This window comes from Protomyctophum bolini (genome assembly GCF_963924005.1).
Source record: "Protomyctophum bolini genome assembly, chromosome: 7".
Classification (NCBI taxonomy): Eukaryota; Metazoa; Chordata; class Actinopteri; order Myctophiformes; family Myctophidae; genus Protomyctophum; species Protomyctophum bolini.
Genome location: NC_137868.1, coordinates 12331502 through 12347333, shown reverse-complemented (window position 1 = coordinate 12347333; position 15832 = coordinate 12331502). Strand labels below are relative to the sequence as shown.

At 40.7% G+C, this 15832-nt stretch overlaps 2 protein-coding genes across 2 annotated transcripts in view; both read left to right on the top strand.

The window, feature by feature from the left end:
• The first annotated feature begins 963 nt into the window (after positions 1-963).
• On the top strand, positions 964-10579 carry meox2a (mesenchyme homeobox 2a). Its single transcript, XM_080768866.1, has 3 exons — positions 964-1921; positions 7529-7698; positions 9650-10579. Exons 1-3 carry the CDS (start codon positions 1357-1359, stop codon positions 9866-9868), a joined length of 954 nt encoding a protein of 317 aa, XP_080624992.1. The 5' UTR covers positions 964-1356; the 3' UTR covers positions 9869-10579.
• Positions 10580-13422: 2843 nt separating this feature from the next.
• Positions 13423-15832, top strand: part of agmo (alkylglycerol monooxygenase) — a 48421-nt gene continuing 46011 nt past the window's right edge. The window contains exon 1 of the mRNA XM_080767967.1: positions 13423-13995. Within this exon, the coding sequence (XP_080624093.1) occupies positions 13846-13995 (150 nt within the window). The 5' untranslated portion in view covers positions 13423-13845. The remainder of the gene's footprint in view (positions 13996-15832) is intronic.

The following is a 15832-nucleotide window of genomic DNA, read 5'->3' as shown; positions in this document are numbered from 1 at the left end:
ACACACACACACACACACACACACACAATTATTTACACAGTATGTATGTTAATTAAGAGACAGAATCTTAAATAGTTCTCCTGACCTGTTGAGTGTGGTGAGTCACCCTTAGTTGTTTATAAATGTATACAAAGTTATTGAGGACTAAGTATGGAGATATTAATTAAATATGGATTTAGGCTTATTTTGAGTTTGTGATTTGTTCATGCTTGTGATTGTTTGTGAACATCATTGTCAAAAGGTCTCAATACAATGTCAAACGAGAAAGATATTTTTTAATAGAATGTCATACTTTGCAATGCACTTCCAGGATGCGTTATTTAAAGAGCTGAATGAAGTTCCATAAATAATTAATAAAATAATAAGTTACGAATATTTGTGTAGTTTTCGTTGTCCCAGTTAACATTCTGAAGTCATTAATTTGGTATGACAAAAATAACGTACTGTATATTAAGGTGGTGAAGAGAAAGTGCTCTTCAGTGCACAGGATGCACAGGCTGACAGGTTTCCACTTGAAGGGGAGTGGTAAGAAGAGGGAGCCATTAGAAGTGGGTGGAAGCAGCAAATGTGCTAGGAAACCGCCACAACACAAACATTACAGAGAGGGGTCAACATCAACAAAAGTAGGGTGACATCCCAGAGTTAACCCATGACACCTAGCCCCCTATCTCATGCCTGCTCACATCCCAGACCCCGTGAACCATTTAGGGGCTGTTTTCTTAGGGGGGGTGGGGGTGGAAAGAAGGCCACTGGAGGTCAGATCCAAGTCCAAAATAAATTGCCGTCTTTCCTGAGGCTCAGCCATTTTAATAGTGCAGATTTATTGTGCTGTGCTTTTTGGAGGGCGATCATATGTATGTGGTCAGTGGCGCGTATGCAGTCTGTGACCCAGCCTCCCTCTCACATTACACCCTATTTATAACTTTCCCCCGACCGGCTCCCCTTCGTTCTGCACTTCGTAGGAACTACCTTCTTCTCCCAGCCTCGAGCTCCAGTCCCCTACTCTTCCTGACATCCGAGAGGCTCTCCCAGCGCAGCTTACCCAGGGCTCACTGTTTATCCTGTGCAGCCTGGCAACTGGCCGCATGCTCCGGATTACCATAGGACCCACCTTTCAACACACACTTAAGTTTTTTGTGTGCTTCCAATCTCAATTTATTTTTTTATTATTTTTGTACAAAGAGGAAAGGTTTTTGCACTAACTAGTTGAGGAAAGAGACAAGCATTGTGGATATCTATGTGCTTTCATTTGCATTTTTAATACTTTTTTATTTTTTTAAATTCTGATTGATTTATAACTTTAGCCTGTTGACCTTCCCTTTTCACTTTTCCTGGAGTGCCTTGTGTTTGCATGTGATGGATCACACACTTTTCGGTTGCCTGCGCAACCCCCATGCCCCAGCACAGGCCTTGCACCCGGCTTTCACCCAGTCTCCCCTGACTCTGCACGGACGCTCGGACCACGTCTCCTACCCTGACTTGGCCGTTTCCTCCTCCCCCGCCACATCCTCTCCGTCGCCTTGTATCATCTCTGGCTACCCCGGTGACGATGGCCTGTTCTCTGGACAGCACCATCACCCCCATCATCGCGGCCACCTGCCCTCCCAGCAGCATCTTCATCCGCCTCAGCACCAGGCCCCATGGCACATTCCGCAGATGCCCTCGCCTGGCAGCACAGGCTCCCGCCACAACCTGTGCCACCCTCACACTCATGCTCACTCTCACTCCGCCCAGGACGGTGGTCCCACAACCCCAGACCTAGGTTCCCCAGGTGGGCCCAGCATGTGTGCCAGTACCCCCAGCCTGGGGGGTGGAAGCACCCCCACGGGGGCCTCTTGTATTCCTGTAGACTTTGGCAGACAGACGCTGTCGCCAGTCGAGGCGGAGAAAAGGAACGGAAAGAGGAAGAGTGACAGCTCAGGTAAATAAGGACAAAAACATAAGAGAGCGACTGAGTGACTATTTTATTTTTAGTTGCGCAAAAACTATGTGACGGGGCTAGATGCGGTCAAATAAGAAAGACTGGTTGTACTTTTAAGTAGCCTATTAAAATTAAATTTAGACTACATCAATAGACGTTCATAATGTTATAATAAGAATATGTCAATAGACGTTCATGAAGTTCAGATTCATAATGTTATATTCTGAGTGAAACCAGGAACCAAATTGACAACATATTTCTGTTATGACCCGTGTTGTATTATCCTTATATAAACGTTATCACAACAACATCCACTTTTTAAGGGATCCGGAGCAGATCACAGGAGATACATTACTTTATTCATATATTGCTTTAAAGTTTAAATATTTCAGTGACACATACCAACAGTGGAGGTTCACACTGCTTTGACAGGACAACATGGCAGAATGTTGCCTTAAAAGCAGTTTGTACGTGTTGGTTGACATGAACAGAAGCAGTTGCACTTGGTTCACTATACCCTGGAGCAAAACGCTATGCTACAGCTCTGTGGCAGGCACTGGTATGTTTTGTTTAAAAATCACATCTGGTTCATTTCTACACATTTCAGAGAGCAGAAAATGAGGCACACTGTAAAGAATTAATGTCACGGATTGTAAAAGACTACACCGGCGCCTAGTGTGACATTAAACACCCAGAAAGATTTGGGGCTTTTCATGCTATGCGCAGTGATTTATTTAAGGATTTGTCTCACTCATGCATTCTCAATAAATCATTATATGCTCTGTTCAAATAAACCCCTCGGAAAATAACATTATGCAAAGTTTAACACATGATCAAGAGATAGTGCAAATGCTTATTCATGGAGATCAAATTGATCAGTGTACTGATGAAGTTCATTTCAACATAATCAGTTAAATTTACATTTACATTACATTCTCCATAATCCATACATTTTACGGTAGTCACGGTAAGCATGTCTTTCTTTCATTCAAACAACCAGTTGTCGGTTTTTATACAAGTAGTGTTCATATGTAATGTAGGCTACTATACAGGATATTATAATGTATATTATAGCATATACTGTATATTATATATACTATTCAGTATATTATAATGTATATTATTGTTATGCTATTACCGCATGTATTTTATAAATCAAGTACTGTGCTGGCTACAGGTGTCTTGACCCATTTCCTAAGGGTTATAAAAACAAAATGAAATTTCCTGTACTGTACACTACCTACTATACTGTAAATATAATGAATTAATTTTTATTTTAGTGTCATGCCACCTCGTGGCCCATCCCTCATGGGATTATATGACACCTTTTCATACAGTTACAATTATTCAGATATATAAACATGAACTAAAATTGTATTTCTGAAAATAATATTCTAATTCTATCCATTGTCAATTCAACTAGATCAAATGACAAATCCTTATATATTAAATACCCTTTGTAAGGAAAATCTGCATTCAACACAACTTCCTGATAATCAGTGCAACATTTAAAAACCACATTCACCACAATAATCAATCACGGCATGACAATCTGCTATGGTTGGGGGCGCGGGAGATTTTTCATGGCAACACGATACGAAAATGAGTGATCGGTTTTCTGGAAAGTGTGCCAGCCGTACTGTCCGTCTTGTTTGCAGAATGTAGGCCCTCGCTATGGGGATTGAACCTGAGCTCTTTTTAAAAGCCTTGCTGTATACTGTACGTCACCTGGTCTTGGCTGTGTCTACACAGCACTTCACCACTGACTGATATTTCCTTATACGATTAGTATTCATTCAGGATGCACATAGCCACATCACAGACATCTCCATAGCATGCTCTTTCATAGTCTGGTCACTCAGACGTGACTTTACAGGACCCCAGGGACATGTAAATAACATTTCAGAGATTCTTTCTTGAGCGATAGAGTGTATGATGATTCTGGGTACATTATTCTTTATTTTGTAGAATAATTTCAGTTTGAACACATTTTGGGTTTAGCAGGTAGTGTGTAGACAGCATTTTACACATTTCAGCTACTTTTACAGTATTTTTGTGGTTGCTAGGTAGGCTATTGAAAAATGAAGGAGTCAAGGCACAGTATATATCTTAAATTAATGGCCTTAATGATATTACTTGACAGAGCTTTTCCTGCACTTCATTTCTAATTCTAATTCTAGTACATTTTTGCTAAGCCTCCTGTCAAGACGCATCACATTGCTGTAGTCCATTTGATTAACAAATTCAACACACCAACCTCTATTTCCTTTTCCCCTTTGTCAAGTCGTTTGGAATGTAACCCCTGGCCCCCAAACCCCATTTCACTAATAACAATAGTTATTGCATGCTCTCATATGTGCCATGCTTTCTCTTAATGCGAACACCAATCATGCTGATTATTGAGACTATTTAGCTTTCTAGCACAATCAGCTGTCTAAATATCATACCCCTGCTAGTTTAATAAGATAGGCCATTTGGTTTCACCATCTGGCTCGGAAACTCTGAAAGCCAGGTGAAACTTAAAGTTACATATCAAAACAATAACTCATTTTAGTCAAATAATTAGGATCCCACTTTTGGAGTTAAGCTGCATGGCTTAATATTGTTGTTATTGCTAAATGGGGTTGGCCACCTTTGGCATTTGGGTGTTTTGTTTCTGTGGAACTTGTTAAATATCAGTAGGCCATCTGAAGACAGCATGGGTGTACAGGTCCTCTTTACTGAGCTGCAAGCAGCTCTTTAAGGGAGTGGCCATTCTTTATAAGTTACAAGAATATTCTGTGTGGAACAATAAAAAGAAGCTTGAACTCTTCTTTTGTTGAGGCAGACACTTCTTTTGTACAGCAATAAAAAGGAGTGAGCAGAAATGGATGAGTCATTCAGTATTCAGACAGTTTTGTTTTTTCAGTCATTTTTTTTTTTTACTTCAATGCATGAATAAAAATAGGAAAATTGCCCAAATCTTCTATATCTTCTATACAGCAAGCTTAAAGCTGAGCCAAGCTCTAAGCCAAGCTCTGTTCATTTGGGAACCCTAAATTAAATACCCTGTCTGAGTGCATGTTTTTTCTCCTATTATTCCTCCTTTTTAGTGGAGAGATGAAAGTTACAGAGGAGACCTAATTGCTGTGGTGTAGTGGCTGCGTCGTAAAGCCTGCCACTCGTTTTAAACTCTGGGGCGGCTGGTCATGAGCAGCTGGCTGTGTTATTCTTTTATTCTTCTTACACAATGTCTGTGTTTACCAGAGAGAGAGTAAATACATCTGAGTGCCTGTTTCAATCAGCCCAGCTCCGGGCCAGAATGCCATTTGGACCGCTCTGCTGAAATTACAGGGAAGACGGTGTGAGGTCAAGGGGAAGCTGGACACTGACTGTGGGTCAAGGTCAAGCAATAAGCCGCTTAATTTCAAGGGTTCTCTTTTTGGGGATTCCTGCAGTAGCTTAGGCATCGCTGCATCATTCATCCTTCATTCTAACTACCCGATGTTTTATAGCCACTACATAATTCTTTTCCGCACTGCAAGAAAAGAATGCATGCATAATACTGTGTGTGCGTGCGTGTGTGTGTGTGTGTGTGTGTGTGTGTGTGTGTGTGTGTGTGTTTACTGTATGTATATGCTGCAACAGAAGACTCTCAATGCAAAAATAAATAAGGATTTTTCACTAAACAAAGTAGACATATACATTTATAATGAGAGATTTTACATAAAGAAAATAATCAAGTTTCTTGTGACGTGACTGGGTCTGACACAGCTTGTGAAATTGGCTCTGAACCCAAGGCCTATTTACAGTTTGGCCTTAAACAGGCCTGGTGGATTAACACACACTACAGAACATGGCCGCAGATGAATTAGCATGCAATCACGACTGCCTTCAAATACAATGTGTAACTGAAGCATGTCCAACAGAGAAACCACAAGGCCTGCTCACAATAGCAACGTTTTGGAAACCAAATTAACAATACGTGTTTTCTTGGGAAAGACCGCGGAAAAACAAAAACAAAATGTATTTTTCGGAAGTGAGAATGATGTGTTCTTCTTATTACATTTATATATATATATATATATATATATATATATATATATATATATATATATATTAAATGTAATATAAAAATACATTTTGTACATGTGTAGCCTACTTCTACAGTATATTGCTTAAGAATACAGTGCAGTACAAATTACCTTGTTCATTTAATATGTATAATTTAAGTTGCATGCTTTCATTAGCAATCTATCCTTTCCTACAGCATGCTATTTATGAGTTTTATTGACTTTATTGACTCAAGATGTTTTTAGAGACATTTGCCTGCAATTTTCTAATTGTTTGCCGAAATTCCGGAAATTGCGGAAATTGAAAATGGCGGAAATTGAAAATTGCGGAAATTGCGGAAATTGGAAATTGCGGAAATTGAAAATTGCGGAAATTAGAAATTGCGGAAATTGGAAATTGCGGAATTTTTTTTTTTTTTTTAAAAACACTCCGCAATTTGCTAATGTTTCCCATCCTCCGCAATTTGCTAATGTTTCCTATCCTTTCCGGTAAATACAACACATTGAGTAGGGCACTGCAGGGAGTTGAACCCCGTTCCGGTAAACCAGAAGTCCGACACCAGTGCCTTAGTTTTTGTGTTGTTCATTTACAGGTCCAGGTGTGCATACGCATGTGCGCCTGTGTGTGTGTAGGTGCACGCTTCAATATAACCCATCGTTTTTTTTCATTTTTTCATTTTTTTCAAATCCTCAAAAATGATGAAAAACGGCGTGCTATTGTATGCCGTACGATATGGGCTATAGCCCTTGGTCCAAAATGATGAGAAACGAGGATAACCTTTTTTTTCATGTATCCCCTATCCCTTACATGGGCTACTGGCCACATGTGGCCCCCACCTAGCTTCTTAATTTTGATCTCAAAGTGCACCAGATTGAAGCATTTTCATGGCAAATTTACATTTTTTTCTGGACCCCGGGTAGGCTTGCGCCCCCCCGGACCCCCCCCCGGCGTGGCAAAGCAGGAGGGGGGGGCCTCAGAAAAATATGTTGCCTAGGGCCTCAAAAGGCCTAGAACCGGCACTGTTGTTATCAATTATTGAATAGAGGGTTGCAGTGCTGTCACTTGTGTTGCTGTTTTCAATACCTAAAATAAAATCGATCCAAGAGAAAGAAAACTGTGAATTGTGTGAGTTGGCAGCTTGTTAGCCATATAATAAGGAGACGCTTATAAATGCTGAAGTAAATAAACGGAGAAAACATATTTTACACATCCTGCAGAGCTGTTTTGTTCCATATTAAAATGTTGGGGGTAGCAGCAGATTCCATTAAGACTAAGACAAATTAACTCCATGTTGGAAAATCTATGAGCCAGCCTATTGTGAGAGTGCAGCTGCCAGAGTCAGACACATGTGCAGCCGCCTATGGGTCCTTCCAGCCGCGTAATATACGCCTGAACAATAAAGTCTGATTGGAGCTTTCCATTGTTTCTCTTACCTGATGTTTTCCCGTCCTCAACTTAACTTGCACCTGCCACACTACACTCATTTAATCATTATTTTCCTTGCTTATAAATCTCCCCTGACTGGAAAAATAAATGTGTGGTGTTTGATTTCAGAGTCCCAGGATGGGAATTACAAATCAGATGTGAGCAAGCCCAGGAAGGAGAGGACGGCCTTCACTAAGGAGCAGATCCGAGAGCTGGAGGCAGAGTTTGCCCACCACAACTACCTGACCAGGTTAAGGCGCTACGAGATAGCCGTCAACCTCGACCTTACCGAGCGACAGGTATGTTGCCAACCATTGTAACTGCTTTTCCATTGGGTTCACACATCATCAGGCCCCTATTAGCACATTAATGCCATGTTATGAAAACAGAGGGGGCCTCAAGACGAAGAAGAGGCTGTTCAGCCTGCTACTGTTTTTGTTACTTTGGTGCATGTGCTACAGTATTATGCACCAGCCATGTCTGAGTGAAGGGAGCAAGGGACTATTATATTCCAGTTGTTCCTGTCTATTCCCCCTATTTTTCTGGCAGGCCACGGTGAAGTCAGAGAGAGGGGTTGAAGGAAATGCTGTCTAGCAAGTCACTTCCTCTCCTCTCTAGTCCTGCCTTTAGACATTAGTCTGAATGTGGGAAGACTGTTGTACAAGCAGGCAAAGGCATGCAGTACAAATAATATGAGACAAATTATGCGGGAAGGAAACACCCTGCAGTGTGTTATCCTGACAAGTCATACTTAGTTGACCCGTGATAGATTGTAGTGAGATCGAGATCCTGTATGGATTCAATATGAAGAAAAGACAAGTTAAAGAGTAACATTAGCATTGGATTTCAGTTGTTACTTCAGTAACTCAATAACTGTTTTCCCCTGGGAGAGTTTAGACTTCTAATTTGTTTTAGCTCAGAGGTTGAATTATGTTTGTCAAGGCCCTATAAGTCCCATGCAATCTGAGTATCTCATTTCACACTGGAATCAAAAGAAGTAACACTTACGCAACAAGTTAAGTAGATGTTATGAAGAACCAAACAGATCGAATTAGCTAATGAACCTAGATGAACCTTCAGACTCTAATACAAGTCTCAACTTACGGAACTCAAATAGACCACTATTTTATTCTTCGTCTCAAATTCAGTCACTGTAATGATTACTCACAGGAATTTTAACTGTACAATTTGCCTCAAACTTTGTGCATAATACCAACATACATTTACATTTAGTTTGAAGTATTAATATTCCTGCTGATTCCTGCATAAGTAGACATAATGCTGTGAAATCTCTTTCAATGCTTTTACACAGTGAAATCCAGAGTGTTAACTGGATTTTGCTCTATACTCCCTGAATACATGGGAGTGAAAAGGCAATGCTTGCGGATGTATTTTAAGGTTAGTCTACTTGGAGTAGTGATATTTGGGAACCTGGGTGGTCATGTTTTGGACTTCATTGCTCAACAAGCAAGTGAAAAATGACAGTGATATATCTCCACAACGGAAGTCTCCTACAGTACTATATACTGTAATGCATTAGGAGCCACATGTGTCAGGACTGGAGGTGGTCAAAGGTTAAGTTTAGACACAAGAGTTGAGCTTATGCAAGTGTCTTTTGCACCTGTCACCAAGACCCTGAGTGCCATAGGTTATCTTTCTGGATAAGGGCTTTACCAGTGTCCGTGGTTTTGAATCGTGCCGTTGCTCAAGTCCCCCTCTGTCCTCCAACCCTTAAAAAAGCCCCCACTCATGTCATAAAGATGAGGTGATATCCAGCATGGCGCACGTTGCTGATGTTTAAGACAAACGTTTGTGCTGCCAACTGACTTCCTGACCATGTGACCTGTGGGGCCCCTCGGAATGACATTCCCCAAAAATAAACCCCACACGACATGAGGGGAGCGAGCCCCCTCCCTTAAGCGCAGTGTCAACACTCGGGGAAGCACGGCCTCACTACGTGTAAACCGTTTTAAGCAACAGCTTAATCATCAATCTGAGAGACGTAAATACGGTTTAAGTTGTCAAGTCAGGAAAAAAGAGGTAGATGCCAAACAGCAGGTGGAACATCACATCAACACATAATTGCTGCTGTAGAAATAGCTGCCAAACATTTACAGTAGCTAGCTAGCTATTGAGTGTATCTGTTTACTTGGGTTGTCCAAATATCGAAAGATGTGAAAAGCCATTGTGTCTACTTTCCCATTCAGACCTGTGTTTGACCACTTCATTTATGTCCATTTGACCCCCTAGGTCAAGGTGTGGTTTCAAAACAGGAGGATGAAGTGGAAGCGAGTGAAAGGAGGCCAGCAGGGGGCAGTAGCACGAGAGAAGGAACTGGTGAATGTGAAAAAGGGAACATTGCTGCCATCCGAGTTCTCTGGCATGTCTGCCCTTCACCACTCCACAGACTCCTTAGCCAATGAGGACAGTCATGACAGCGACCAGAGTTCTGAGCATGCTCACTTATAATGCACGGACAACTGGCCACACCTTCACAAAGTAGGCCTTTCCTCTGCCTCAGGAACGTCCTTAAAAGGATTGCTATTTGCTGATTTGCCATCGTCATTAAGAGTACAGCGATGCTAAATAAATGTACAAATGTACAAAGGGATGATGTGTGATACTTGATGTAATAATGTCCAGAACATGGGCAGGCAAAAAGTAAATTTCATGAACAAAGTAGAATGTTGAAACTTAAACACTGCAAAGTGGAAAATAGCAATAAAGGGTTATTTTACAAATGACAGAAACATGAATGTTAGACTGTAATTCTAGTTTACATACATGTATTGAATATATCATTTTTGATTAAATTCAAATTTGGTCAAAACATTTTGAACATTCCATGTTGTGTGTCTTTGAGAAGGATGCAGCAGCAGGTTGATTTGCACTGTTAAACATCAGCTGTATGTAATGTAAATGACCATGTAATTGAGTTACTGATCAAATCAAGTGCCAGGAAAGTGAAATTCTGCCTACAGTACCTAATATATTCTGTAAATAATCCTCCGTATTGTCTTACCTTAACAATAACTTCTATATCAAAACTATTCAACTCACTCGACAATAAACAATCGCGGTTCTTTAGTTAACACTTTTCTGCCTGAAGATTATATTTTATAAACACACACCTCGAGTTAATCATTCATGTAGATCTATTAAAAGTGACCCTGCGGTACATTTAATTCGTGATGATTGCATAACTTCTCCATGTAACCCCACCCCGTCTACTGTATCTGTCCATATGAATCCATGGTAATGTGTCCACATAACGTGAACTGAGGCTGAAATGAATTATTCATTACAGAGAGTGTAGAAAGCTGTCGAAGGGGATGCATGCTAAACTCGCCTCCCTTCAGGCAGAGTCAGGACGTTCTGCCAAGTCTCCATATCCACAAGAGAACCTGCAATGGATCATATTCTATTACAAAATCCAGTTGAAAATAATTTCACGGTTTGATCACGTCTCTCACCACATTGTGAGTGTGCATTCTAATTAGCAGAGAAGGTGCTTTACAATGTGATTCTTTTTCCTTCAAAAAGGTTGGCCTATAAACTGTAGGCTCTCCGCATTTTGGCCTATGCTGAGAAATAATCCTCCAATATGAAATTCAGTTATCTACAATATTTCAATCACACCTTCATCTTACAGTTCTTGTGAATTGCTAGTATGAATACTAGCATTACTAGCATTACAATACTAGAATGTTTTGACCTAAATATTTGGGAATTAGAAGGCTACAACAAAATACTAGCCTATATATTCCCATAGTACTCTAAAGCTATAAATGTTTTTGGATTTAAAGGGATAGTTCAGATTTTTTTTACTTAAGCTGTATGAAATACTTGGTCATACTTGGTTACCCCCTTGTTGGGGGCACAGGGGGCCACGCATTAAAAGTAAATTAATTCACAAAACTAACTGTATTATTGACCTATTTCTACCGTGCAACATTCATAATTCTTTTACCCCTCTATCACAGGGAACTATGTTTTTTGTGTCCATATCACTATACCCAAAATAATTCCATGTGATAGAGGAGTCAAAGTTCAACGAAAGTTGCGCTAATATTTTAGAAATAGGTCAACAATACAAATGACGCTAGTTTTATAAATTAATTTACTTTTAATGTGTGGCCCCAGTGCCCCCCACACAATGACCGGAACTACTTAATATTCACCAAAACCAGAGCAGAACTTCCACCACGGGAACTCCCAACACTATTAATACACTGTATTAATACAGTTTCAACCACTATATTAATTGCAGTATTTCATACAACTTAAGTTAAAAAATTGTGAACTATACTTTTAAGGGTAGTAGTCAGGGAATATTCTCAGAATAATGTCAAAATACATTTCTTACCAAGAATTTTCTTCACCAATGTGTTTGTAAAGGTGTCTACTAACATATATCCCACATTAGTTTCTATTCAACCACCCTAGGGGAAGTTTTGACAGCTGCTGAAAGTTGGGGTACCATCAACAACCAATATAAGGCAAAATGTTCTAAATTTCATTATGCTGTAAGTAGCATGTGACGTGTCAAACTACGGGGTTTTCATGATTCTGAACCCATTCCAAGCATTAGTTTTGCACGAAAAACACTCCTTGGGCTACATTTGGCCATAGCCAAAACTATCTTTGTTGGTTGTAAAGTGTCTTGAGACAACTTGTTGACACTTTAATAAAAATTGAATTGAATTGAATTGAATTAATGCTTGGAATGCTTTGACATGTCACATGCTACTTAAAGCATAATGAAATTTAGAACATTTTGGTTGTTGATGGTACCCCAACTTTCAGCAGCTGTCAAAATTTCCCCTAGGGTGGTTGAATAGAAACCAATGTGGGATATGTTACTAGACAGTAGACAAACACATTGGTGAAGAACATTCTTGGTAAGAAATGTATTCCCAGATTGTATTAATATCCTCTGACTATAGGCGTTATTGAGAGATCCTGAATCCTGATTCATCAACACTACATAGGCTACTTGACCCTGAGACGCGAGCGGGCCTTTCCCACCGGATCCCAGTCGCTTGGCGACTGGGATCCACTGGGACCGGGCTGGTTGCCTATAGACATAGACACACAGAGTATACCTCAGTCAAAACAAACCTGTTTGGCTGGTTTACACATTGTACAAGCAGGGTGAAATTCAAGCTGAGGTTCATAGCCTATAGGCTGATTTAAGACAACCTAAGTACAGGTGAAAAAATAAAACCTGTTCCTGCAATTGTTTAGGCTATAACAATGTTTTGTCTTGGTTTTTTTTATAGCTACGTTTATTGTTTTCTTGTAGTATTCTCTCAGCAATGCATCTAAAAGCAATCAGCTCATTCACTAAACAGGGTAATGGGTATAGCCATGAGGTTTGATTGATGAGATACTTTAACAGTTTGCAGGGGGGGAAAAGCACAGGGAAGTACAGTTCAATACCAGGTCTGCTAGGTTTTAAAACCTAAAGCCTGTGGCTTGTTTACATTGTGGTCATATATTCATTCAATTAATCAGAGGTGACCTGTCCTGACTGTGGCTATAGTAGTCTACCTGTGTCCTGAATACGATCATACAGACAGTATAGGGGAAACATACAGTAGGCCTACAGTGGGTACTGTTTCCCCTATCTGCAGTGGGTAGATTTAACATGGGAAGAATGTGCTCGTTCCTCACAGGTTAATTACATGTATGCACCTGTACCAATATAGCATACCTGTCTTAAACCCACCCTTAAGGCTATTCCCAAGACAGTGCAGGTGTGGTATTCAAACAAACATGTGAGTGTAGCTATGAGCCTATTTCTATGCAAGCAGTGAGAAATATTGCTCTTCACAGACACAGACAGTAATCTTTCATCAGCAGATTTATTATTATTCCTTTTTTTTTTACTTCCCTTTGTTTTCTCCATCGATACAGGATGCATGATTGAGTGTTGCACAACACTGTCCCACTCAACACTGTCCCCTGCGTTGGGTTGCACACTGCTGCACACTGCACAGACAATGCTGCGCCGCCGCCAACTCTCGCGAGTTGAAACGACCCTATTCAATGAATGCACAAGTGAACAACTGACTGTCATTCAATCTAGTAGCCTAACAAGTAGGCTGACTATAGGCTCTATGATACACACAATATGACCGCGCTCAAGGGCAGCTTCGCCCTTTAATTCTAACCAAGAAAAGCCTACTCTACAGTAAATGTGAGTTCAAATATATTGTAGACAGAAATTATAGCATATAAAGCAGTTTTTTAGCCATTTAGAACTGTCCCTGCTGTGAGGAACGACAGGCTGCGACCAAGTTATTTTTGTTGTGACCCAACTTTACCTTCCCGAGGCGACTGCAGGGACTTGTTGTGGTCCAAAGGGCGCGCGTCGCACGCTCCCAATATAAGCAGCAGCATTCCATTACCTATCAGACATCAGACTGCAGTCTGCAGGCGACATGGCTCAAGTTCTGCACTATGCAGGCGACATGGCTCAAGTTCTGGATGCAGACTCCTTGTCCAGGGGGGTTCGGTCCATGTTTTACATGGTTACACCGAACGAGTCATCCTTTCAGCATGTGGAGGAAGTGCCGTTATATGTACAGCAGGTGAGTGGGCTACCTGGTTCCTCCTTTATTTATTTATTTGTTTGTTTGTTTGTTTGTTTCTTTAACTTATCTAGACCACATTGATTAGGCAGGCCGAAATGAGCTACACATAAAATAATAAATCATAATACTTAATTGAAAACACCTGTGTAAAGACTAAGGGAAAAGTGTGTGGTAGTTTTACAACATAATTTAATTTTATAGTGTCACACGTGTCTTTTATCATTACACTTGTCTGATAAAGGTTGGCTGGCATAATTAAAAACCAACATGCTCCTAATAAAACACACTTTATTGGGCACATCAGGAAAAAAGAACAATTACTCCACTCAGCAGGAGACCAAAGCAGAAGTACCAAACCAAAATTAAACAACTTCTGTTTGGATTTTATGGTGTTTACATTTACACTGCTGTTTACTGGGTGTGGCAGGCTGTTGTTCAGCTCTATTAAACCTACTTAAAACCTGCAAGAACAACTTCTTTATTACAGCAAGGCCAACCTTCATACACAAAAAACTCCTATAGGCCTATTTTGTTTTTGTTGTTCTTGGGTTGTCATAAGTTACATTGTGTACAATGGCAATATTCTTAAGTCATGAGTGTTTATGAGTGTGTTGTCAGCTCACACCACTCATCCATGACGACATTATAAAAAAGACGCTGTTAAAGACTATTCTTTCCTACAAATGCCATTTCCCATGTTAAGTTTTAAAGTAATTATTGAAAATAAAACTGGCTCCACAATAAACAATCCAAACAAGTTCCCTCACGTCACGTATGGTGGTTCAGCCTCTATTCGTTTGGGTGACTTTGTGTGGCTGATTTAATCAAAAAGGCTGGCCTGGCCTGATAAGAAGAGGGTCAAATTAGTATTCAGAAAAACACAAGGTGAAAAAACATACACTCATTGCACAGCTTGAGTATCAACGTGTCTCTCTGAATAATTTTGCACTGAACTGCCGAACTGTCAGGAACTATTCGCTAGACAGCGGACTGAAAGAAGGGAAAGTTTAGGCTAGCATCCAGAATGATAATCTCTCTCTCAGCGGGTTTGGAGAGAGACAGCCTGTGCTCTGAGCCCATTTGTTAGCTGCAGCTCTCAGTCCGTTGCCAGATGTTGGAGTGTTGCGTGTGATCGCAGGTCCCTTGTGGTGCTCTCACCTCTGCTTGTGTAGTGACACACACACACCCACGCACGCACAGCACACACACACACACACACACACACACACACACACACACACACACACACAGGTGCAAATGCACACAGTCACAGCCTGGCGCACACTTACATGTACTTTATTTATGACTAATCTGACACACAAGTATACACACGTCTGCATGCATGCATGTGCACCTATGCACATATACATGCGTGCACACAAACATACACACACACACACACACACGTGTGTGTGTGTGTGTGTGTGTGTGTGTGTGTGTGTGTGTGTGTGTGCATGCAGATGTGTTTCTCAGTGGTTCTGTTACAGTATGCCTACATTCCTCATTGCCTTTCTCTGGGTGGGGCCACATGTCCATACTTGGTCAACCTTTGGCTACAGTCAGTCAAAACTCATCACCTATCCGGTGTGTTCATTTAACTCTTGAGTAGCTTCACTATGTAACTTCCCTCTTCTGCCCCAGATTTGTGCAGATCTTTTTTTAAAAGTTATATAGTGCTGCTTTAAGTATGCCGCCCACAACATAAAGTTGCCACCAACAATGCACTTAAATGCTGACTAAATATCTGGGGAGAAGTGCATGGTGGAATGATTATGTAATTACAGTAAGTCTAGGACACCAAACTTGGTGTTGAATACGTCATTGGTCTTGAATA

Excerpts from the sequence above, each read along its gene's own strand:
- meox2a (XM_080768866.1), top strand. The coding sequence starts at position 1,357 with ATGGATCACACACTTTTCGGTTGCCTGCGCAACCCCCATGCCCCAGCA. Across the intron at positions 1,922-7,528 it reads GAGGAAGAGTGACAGCTCAG|AGTCCCAGGATGGGAATTAC; the intron begins GTAAATAAGGAC and ends GTTTGATTTCAG. Across the intron at positions 7,699-9,649 it reads TCGACCTTACCGAGCGACAG|GTCAAGGTGTGGTTTCAAAA; the intron begins GTATGTTGCCAA and ends TTGACCCCCTAG.